This window comes from Malurus melanocephalus, unplaced genomic scaffold (assembly GCF_030028575.1).
Source record: "Malurus melanocephalus ecotype Western Australia unplaced genomic scaffold, MMel_1.1 scaffold_363, whole genome shotgun sequence".
NCBI classification, from domain to species: domain Eukaryota; kingdom Metazoa; phylum Chordata; class Aves; order Passeriformes; family Maluridae; genus Malurus; species Malurus melanocephalus.
In genome coordinates this window covers 136,528-145,767 of record NW_026623595.1, presented here as the reverse complement: position 1 = coordinate 145,767, position 9,240 = coordinate 136,528, and the positions used below count along the sequence as shown (strand labels likewise).

General features: G+C 51.5%; 1 protein-coding gene across 2 annotated transcripts in view; it reads left to right on the top strand.

Annotated features, from left to right (window-relative positions):
* Positions 1-6: 6 nt before the first annotated feature.
* Positions 7-9,240, top strand: part of TNFRSF21 (TNF receptor superfamily member 21) — a 34,566-nt gene continuing 25,332 nt past the window's right edge. Inside the window, exons 1-3 of one of the 2 annotated variants that reach the window (XM_057378560.1) lie at positions 7-76; positions 5,765-6,419; positions 8,127-8,624. In XM_057378560.1, coding sequence (XP_057234543.1) covers positions 23-76; positions 5,765-6,419; positions 8,127-8,624 — 1,207 coding nt within the window. In that variant the 5' untranslated portion in view covers positions 7-22. Of the gene's footprint in view, positions 77-1,080; positions 1,199-5,764; positions 6,420-8,126; positions 8,625-9,240 lie in introns of those variants that run through there. The other variant, XM_057378562.1, reaches the window with a different exon arrangement.

Here is a 9,240-nt window from a genome sequence, read left to right as displayed (position 1 = left end):
CCGCAGCCGCGGCCCCGCCACCATGGGGGCCGCCGCGGCGAGCCGGAGCTCCGCCGGGTTCGCCGGCATCCTCGCGGTGAGTGCGCGCGTGTGCGCGGAGCGGGGGTGATCGGTCCGTGCCGTGCGCGGCATCCGCGTGTCCGCGGCGTGGGTGGGGATGTGCTGCAGTGCGGGGCTGTCCGTCCGCGCCTCTGCCCGGCCTGGGGGCAGCGGGGCACCGGGGGCTGTGTTGGGGTGTCCCGCTGACCCCGCTCCGCGTGGCGGGGACTGTGCGAGCTCTGCTGCGCCTTCCCCGGGGGTGCTGCCCGCCACAGCCCCGCAGCCCCGGCTCCTGGTGGGGGACGCCGGCTGGGTGCGATATTCCCTGCGTTATCCATCCTCCCCATCCCCGTGTTAGCGCAGGCGGCGGCATCTCCCAGCCAGGGCTGTGCCGCACAGCCGGAGCTGAGCGGATCCTTGTTCTGTTCTCTGCACTGCTCCGGGAGCTCGGCACTGGACTGGGATCCATCCATCCATCCATCCACCCATCCACCCATCCATCCACCCATCCACCCATCCATCCACCCATCCATCCATCCATCCATCCATCCATCCATCCATCCATCCATCCATCCATCCATCCATCCATCCATCCATCCATCCCCCCCGCCCGCAGCTGCTATTCTTGCCACCCTTTGGACAGGCAGTAGAACTCCTCGCCGCGAATGGCAGGCAGCTGCCCTGACTTATCACGGAAGTGTTTTCCGGCAGCTTTATCTCCCCATTTACCTTCCCAGGTAGGGCACTTCCCAWTCAGCGCTTTAGGGCTACATCCCGTCCATTTGGGGAGAGACAGTAATTCGGTGTGTCAGGCAGACACCGCAGCTGCTGCGGCTGGGTTGTGTAACCGAGGAGAGCACTTGCTCTTGAACTCAAGGTGGATCTGAGCAAGCTGGCGCTGGCTCGACAGGAATCCGAGTAAACAACAAATAATCTAAAGCTGGAAGGGCATTAGCTGGGAAACAGCCTCGTTGCTCTGAAGGCGAAGTTGGCGCAGTGGCGGAGCAGACGGGTCTGTGCTCAGCGCTGGCTGGCCGCTCCCGAGGGCTGGATTCCCACTGGGAGGAGTGAGCCGGGAGAAGCCAGTGCTGCTGCACTTCTGGAAGATGACATGCTGATGGGGAGCTTGAGATACGCGGCTCCAGCTGGGATCCTGGAGGTCAGTTGGGAATGGTGGGTTTAGAGGGAAATGCGGGAAGGAAAAGAGTGAGATAAAGGTGTGGGGAAATACAGCAGCGGTTTTGGGAAATGGAACGAGGCTCTGAGCAAACACGTGTATGTTACTTGTGCATGTGTGTTGTCACACCGGTGTGTGTGGGATCATACAAGCGAACAAGGCAAAATTCACATTTGCTTCTGAGCTGCTAGSATCCTCTCAAGGTTTTTTATCCAATACCTTTAACATTTTGGGCTTCTCCCTTTGGTCACACAAGGAGTTAATGTCTTCCCAGCCTGAGGGAAGTATGTTTGAGGAAAGTATATTCAAATCGATGGCTGGTGGGTCTTTCACTGGTGCAGCAACYCCAAATCTGCCTGGCTTCTGGATTTTGGAGCAGTAGTAGCTTGTTAATGGTTATGTGGGACTGGTGTTGGCTGTGATTTCGTTTGCTTGGTGGATTTTTTGGGATCCCACTGACTGTTGCGAGGTRGTTTCCACCATTTCCCCTGCTGCCCTCGCTTAGATCTAGCACAACATCACCTTACTTCAGCTTGGGGCTTTTGGAAAGCTGGGGGATCTCGTCTGTTTGGAGCATAACCGTGGCTGGCAAGGATGCTTCCGAGCTGTGGTCCTTGCTGTCTGCTGGGTTTTCCTTCATGGAGACCAGATGTGCTGCTGCTGCTGTTCTGGGTCGCTCATCTCCCTGCGTTTCACTCTTGAGATGTAGTAAAGGAGCTGCTGAGCAGTGAGTCCCGGGCTCTCATTTCACAAACCCCAAACCAGCTGAAATAGCCGGTCGTGTTGCAAGAAGCAGAAACTTGCCTTGCTTTTCAGAACCCTCCTCACAGGCAACTTTTTTCGGACTCAGTAATTTGATCCTTTTTGCAGTAATGGGGCAGGACRTTGGCTCCTCCTGTCTGCCGAGTTACCGTAAAACTTCCAGACCAGTTTATTTGTCTTTCTGGTGTTTTTATATGTTTATTTCTTCCACTTTAATGTTGCAAGCGCTTTCCCAGTACTGCCGGTGAAGGGTGCAGCTGACCTCTGGGAAGGGCGGCAGGCAATGCAGCTCATCCCCMGCCTGTGCCAAGGCATTGCCACAGAGCCAGCTGCCATTTCTACCGAATTCTGCTGCTTTTGCGTGGAAACCACTCCCAGAGTATCAGTTTAGCACTGTTGGTCCTTGCTCACTTGCAGGTCTYCACTCCTGCTCTTCTCTACCAGGACCAAATGCCCTGCTTTTAGCTGCTGTTGCTGTTTTGTTTTTGTTTTATTTTTTTTTAATTTCTGCTTCAGTTTTAGATTTGTTAGTGTGTCCCCACAAGGCTGGCAGCAGGGCAGCACTGCGTACAACCTGAGATTATGACAATCTCAGCATTTTAGGACACACAGTCAGAATAGAAAGTTGATTCACCAACTTTTGCTGGTGTTTTGACTCACTGTTCAGGTTTGGATCCCTGCATAAGATGCTGCATTCATAGAATCATAGAATATCTTTGGGTTGGAAGGGATCTTAAGGATCATCTAGTTCCAGCAGCCTTGCCATGGGCAGGAATGCCAACCACTAGAGCAGGTTGCTCAGGTGTTTGCAGCTGTGTTCTCCATGCACATACCATGGCAGTTTGCAGCCCCCGAAGAGCTGTTTCCTGTGCAGATTGTCTGTCAGGTCTCCCTGCAGCACAGAGTTATTTTAAAGGAGTGATGGAAGYACAGCACAGGGGCACCCACTGAGATGGAGGCATCGGTGTGGGTGGTGCTGAGGTGCTGCTGCCTYGAGGGTTTGTTTGCAGCTGAGTGTGAACGTGCCCTTGTCCAACTTTCATCGTGTGGGGGGGGGTCAGAATGATGGTGTCCCCCAGCCTTCTCGTACCATGAAATCTTCATGTGCTGAACTAGGTGAAGGTGGCTGGGAGGTGCCTTTGCTTGTGCAGTGCAGGGTGTTGGGGATGCTCTTTGGGCTTGTGGCCACCCTGTCCCACTTGCCCCTTTTGGAAAGGTACCGCTGTCCCTTTCAACCCTTGTTTGTTCCTGCATTGGGCATGAAGATGTCTTATACTAGTTCTGGGTTTTTTTCTGTGGTTCTTTTTGTTACCCTGTCCACTTCCTTTGGTAAAAGAGTAATGAAATGAAGTGCAGTGGCTCGGCAGAGCTTGCTTCGTTTCTCGGTTGCTTTTTCCACTGGAACTTGGAGTGCCTTCAGAAAGGTTCAGGTCTTTRTGCTGCTGGGCAGCCCTGAGGGATAGGGACCAAACCAGCAGACCCTTCTTTTTGCTGAAGATGTCCTCCTGCTCCTGGTCTCCACTTTCAGAGATCTGAATGCTGAAAAACCTGAGCAATTGGATAATTTTAGGGACCAAAAATGCCAGTTTGAATAACTAGCAGATGCTYAATGCTGGTTAGCCATCCCCCACTGGAACTTGCTGTTCTCCCTAAGCTTGGAAGTGCATGTGCAGCTGAAGATCTTGAGATGTTCARAAATACCAGCACTGCTTTTCTTGAGATAGGGTTTAAAAAAAACTCTTGAAAAAGCCAACTCAAACCTAGTGCGATTACAGGCTTTAGTTAGCCCGGTGCGGGATGGGAAGATGCTGCAATAGGGACAACAGGAGGAAACCCAAGGCACATGCTTGTAGCAGGGCTGTCCATGGGTTTCCCAAGATCTGGCTTGATGCAGAGGGAGAAATCAGGATCTGAGACAGCAGCACACAGCTCACTCCTGCTGAGGCAGGAGAGCCACTGCCTGTCCTGCCTCTCCAGTCACCCTGTCCTGCTCGGTGCTGGCCCAGGAGGGTGAGTAACACAGGTGACCCCTCGTGCCACCTTAAGWGGCCAGTTTGCTAATTCAGGGATGCGTCATGGAGATTACAGGGGAGGGTGGCAGGTTTCCTTAGAGCCAGCTAAGCGCTTTGTTAAATCATGTCTTAGGGGAGGAGAAAAGTAAAATGCATCCTGTAAGCCTTTGCTGCCTGCCAGGGCAGCCCCGCTTTTTAATTTGACGTGCCGTAATTAGTCTGGCCGCTGCAGGATCCTCGTCAGCTCCTGCGGGCTTGCCTGCTTCTGCCTGCTCTGTAATTGCTGCTTCAGGGGGAGAAAACTAAATAAATTAAAAAAATAAAAATATGAAGTGTTTTGTACAAATCCCAAGCCGTAAATTATTTAGCAGGTGAAACAGAAATGTGCTGTGTGTTTCCAGGAAGCGAGAGACTGCACCAAAAATGACGCGGCGCAGCTTGCGGCTCTACTGCGATGTGCCTTCTGCAGAGTCATGTTGTTGGGAGCYTTTTTCATTTTTTTTTCTCTTTCTGAATATATTCTTGTTGGCTGATAGCCCAGAATAGGTAGCAGAGCAAGAGCGAGGGATTGTGTAACACAGCCAAGTGATTTATGTGCTTGGCTCTGCAGCTGAGTAGCATTAGAGTCTCTGGTCTTTTTACCTTTAGTGTAGAAAATGTTTGAAAATTCAAGGTAATGCTGACTTGTTCCCTCTCTCCCTCCAAACTTAGCGTGTGGCTGTTTGAGAACATGTTTCCTGTTGCTTTGCATGCTGTGTGAGCCTTTTGTGATGCCTTTTGTTCTTGGTGACTTACCTTTGCTGCCATAGCTGACACTAAATCCGTGGACCAGAGGTCTTCTGGAAGAAGCAGAGATACTTCTTGGTAGATAGAGCTTCTCTTGGGTGTTGAGCAGCATCATTGCAAAGGAATTAAGGGAATAAAGCTTTGGGATTGGAAACCAGTAGAGATAATTTATAGCCATCATATGGCAAAGCCCAGCTGGTTTCAGTTCAGTGTCCTTTTACCTGTGTCTGATGCAATGAGGAGCTGAGTTACAGCAGAGTTCCTTGAAGAGTGTAAAAATAGCACCGGGTTTTCTCTCCTGTTACTAATGTAGCTGGTTTAGAGTGCATTCACATGTGGTTGCAGACTCAAAGCAGAACATCCCTTGCGGTCTCACCAAACCGAATGCTTGCACCGGGTCATAAAAAATCGTGGAAAGGCAGAGGAGCTGAGAAATAGTCCAGAAACAGCCGCTAGCCTGGATTTCATCCTGGTTTGTGTTACTCAGAAAGGTAACTATTTGRACAAGTGCAGATTAACAAATAGAGGAGGAAAGTTTTACAGGTCAGAGCTGCCATCTGCATGTGTTTTTTSTCTTGTCGGCAAGTGCCTGCCTCGTGCTGGGGCCTCTCAGCCTTGAAATGCAAAGCTGGTCTGAATTCTCCTGGGGTGGCCAGGTAGCACGTACTGCTGAAACACAATTAGCAGTATTTACCACCCTGGCAGGGTTGCAGTGTAAATGATGCTTAGTTTCACCGAGAAGTGTGGTGTCAAATTTAAGCAATTATAATCGTAGCTGGGGATGCGTCTGGAGAGCGTGCTGCCGCCTGCACCGGTTCCATTCCACTCCAACCTCGCTGAACTCCCTCCCCTGGGTGTGGTAACTTGTCTGTGGTCCCACAGCTCTGGGACRTGCCCTGTGATCCTACAAGGGGTCGCTTGTAGGAGAGGGCAGAGAGGGCACCAGTTGCACACTGTTGTTGGCTRATAGCTCCTGTTTCTTTTCCAGCTGCTCATGCTCCTTGGCACCGCTGATGGTCAGTCCAAGCTGACCTCTGAGCAGAATGCCATCAGCCTCTCCCCTGGCAAGTACCGCCACCTCGACCGTGCCACCAAYGAAGAGCTGACCTGTGACAAATGTCCTGCAGGAACCTACGTGTCTAAGCACTGTACAAAGAGTACCTTAAGAGAGTGCAGCCCTTGTCCAGAMGGGACCTTTACCAAGCATGAGAATGGCATAGAGCGGTGCCACCCTTGTAGGAAACCCTGCGAACTGCCAATGATCGAGAAAACTCATTGTACTGCCTTGACTGACCGCGAGTGCACTTGCCTGTCTGGTACRTTTCAGACGAACGATACCTGCGTCCCTTACACGGTGTGCCCGGTCGGCTGGGGCGTCCGCAAGAAAGGAACCGAGACCGAAGACGTCAGGTGCAAGCCGTGCCCTCGTGGTACCTTTTCTGATGTGCCTTCTAGTGTGATGAAGTGCAAACCCTACACTGACTGCTTTGGGAAAAACATGGTGGTCATCAAGCCAGGGACTAAGGAGAGTGACAACGTGTGTGGTTCCCCGGCGTCCCTTCCGAACACAGCTTTGACTTCATCGAGCACCGAAGCGGGCGAGCAGCCCTATGAAGTTCCACCAACCGCTGATCTTCCCAAAGGTAATGTCCATTCCTGAAACACAGGTGTGGCTTTGACTGAGGGATTGTGCTCCTGCCTCAGCCATGGTTGGTATTAGGCTGTTAAAAAGCAACCTGGTCTAAAGCCTGGTAGGTGCTTCTTCTTYTCAGCATGGGGTTGCCCTCACTTGTAATAAACCACATGTAATAACATTTTCACTGAGACTGCAGTCTTGATTGGACCTCTCACTGTTCTACTGTTGGGGCTGAAAGAGCATGACTACCCAGCCTCGTTTCCTGTGTCTGTGATGTGCTGGCACAAGTCTTTGTGCAGTTGTGGTGAACCTGSGTTGGGATGCAGCAGGAAAAACCCTGCTGCAGTCTCCCTGCAGCAGGGAGACTTCTCCTCTGATGGATTCACTGCTTTTGTGCCTGTGCTTTCCTTGCTGCGTTTCACTCTGCACTTTGTCAGAGTATTGCTTGAATGGGAACCATTGCTGAAACAGCCCTGYAGGAACCTGGGCTGTCCTGTAACTTTTTTCCTTCAGTCTCTAAAGATTTACAATCTTTGCCACTGGTGGGGAGAACCGTGTGGAATTCCCCCTTCTCTTTCATAATTGGAAGTGGTTCACCATCACAACCTTTATGGCGATGCCTTAGCTCTGGCTGGTTTCAGAGGTGCTGTAGGACTCCACTTGAGGTGGTATTCTGCACTCCCTGGAAAGCAGCTTCCCTACAGTGTCTCAAATGAAGCATTTTAATTAAAAAATGCAACTTTTTGAGCTGAGGCCTCAACACGTGATTTGGTAAATATAACAGCAAAGAAATGCTGACAGTGGTAGTGCTTCACCTCTGTTAGGTCTCAAAGCTTGCCCTGACATTAGTGTATCACTGGGAGTGTGCAGGAGGGTGTTTCCTGAACTTTGAAATCAWCTGTCGACAATTACGTAAAAGTTGAAGTGTTTTCCCTGTTTGTGTCCTGGTTAGAGTGTTTTGAGTAACCAAGTCAGGGGTAAAACCTGGTACAGATGAATACACCCACTGTCTCAGCTAGGATGAGACACAGTCGTCAAAAGATGGCTTTCCAAAATAATCCATAATTTTTGCTWCAACAGCCCTTCTTCCTGTTCTCACCAGGCTTTGGCTGGTATTTCTCATCTGGCTGGGACCTGTGAGGTGTTGTTTGATAAGGAAACTCGGTGAAGATGGAAGGGGGAAGTTTGGTTGCTTCAGCGACCTATTTTGTAGTTGATTCACCCRCAGCTGCTTGCAAGGCTGATAAAAAATGTTTGTGATTCCTTAACAAACCCAGTGGAGAGATACTAAGCCTGCAAATTGTCATGTATTTTTGTACCTCTAGCCCAAGTATGAAATGCCACAAATGAGCTAAAACCAATGTTTTTAAACCTAAGAAAGAAAAAACAACTTGCTCAAAGTTGTTGGTTTTCTGAGAAATGCTGCATGTGGGACCAACACAGACTGACAACATGCCCTTAATAACTAATTTTTTTGTAATAAGCTGCTGCTAGCCCTAGCCAGCAAGGGTCAGTTTTACCTTGAAGCTCCCTCTGTAACCGTACCCATCTGTTCCCAGAGGCAAACCTCAACTTCACCTCTACTCTTTCTCGCTGCCTGGCGTTGGRTTTCTGTCTGCTGGCCAAGCCGATGCTCAGGCAGGCCTTAGCCCGTGATGTGATGCCATATCGCATCTCCAGTGCCTTGACACTGAACTCTCCTCTCCTCCCGCAGGTCTGAACTCTTCAGTTCCTGATTTTGTCCCCTCTCCAGCGCCGCGCGCGTCCAGCAGCATGGTGGAGCGGGCACGGTACTACAACGAAACCTCAGCCAACGAGACGGACGGCGTCGGCRGGACCCTCGTGGGCACCGGCACCACCAGCCAGGCCCAGAGCTACCGGCACAAGCAGAGCAGCCAAGCGCTGGAGAAGCAGCCATCCCTGGAGATGATGGGGGGCGAGAAGCCCAGCGTCCCATACAGGCCCCCCCGGCGGGGCTCGCAGAACGTCCACCAGCACTTCGACATCAACGAGCACTTGCCGTGGATGATCGTCCTCTTCCTGCTGCTGGTCCTGGTGGTGATCGTCGTCTGCAGCGTCAGAAAGAGCTCACGGACTCTGAAGAAGGGACCCCGGCAAGATCCCAGTGCCATTGTGGARAAAGCTATTATGAAAAAATCCACCACCCCCACGCAGAACAGGGAGAAGTGGATCTATTACTGCAACGGGCACGGTGAGCAGTAGTGACCGTGTGGTGTCCTCCCCACTCCAGCCCAGGGCTGTGGAGGGGCTGCCCCCACAACCAGTAGCCAATGGCTTTCCTAATTTGATGGGTCTTGTGGTGAGGACAAGGCCCATCTCACGATTCCTCAGATGTTTCTTCATCCTTGGCTTCTCCTCGTTCCAGTTCCCATGGTCTGTCCCTGCTCCTGAAGGAAGGGCTAGTGCAGGGAGTGGCACCTGCTCAATTCTTCTCTCCTCACCCAGCTCCTCCAGCTTCTACCCTTCTTCCATTGGTAGAATGATTTTGAATGAARACACCTTTYYYYYCCCCCCTTTTCTTCCCTTTCCACTGCTGTTTCACATCGTCCTTATTTTCTTGGTGACTTAGGCATGGGTCTGGTTGCCTTTGGTGTCATCCTTTATCCCCTCGCCCCCATCTATTTCTGGAAGGCTGAGTCATCCCCCACCTCCTGGCAGCACCTCAGTTTCAGTTCTTAACCCTAAATCCCAGGTGCTGGCTTGTGTCCCAAGCCCTTTGCCCACACTGGAACCAAAAGGTTCTCCTTAAAGGCTGAGTCCTGGATATGTACAGCTCCTCAAGTGTCATCACGTCTSCCTGGACTCTC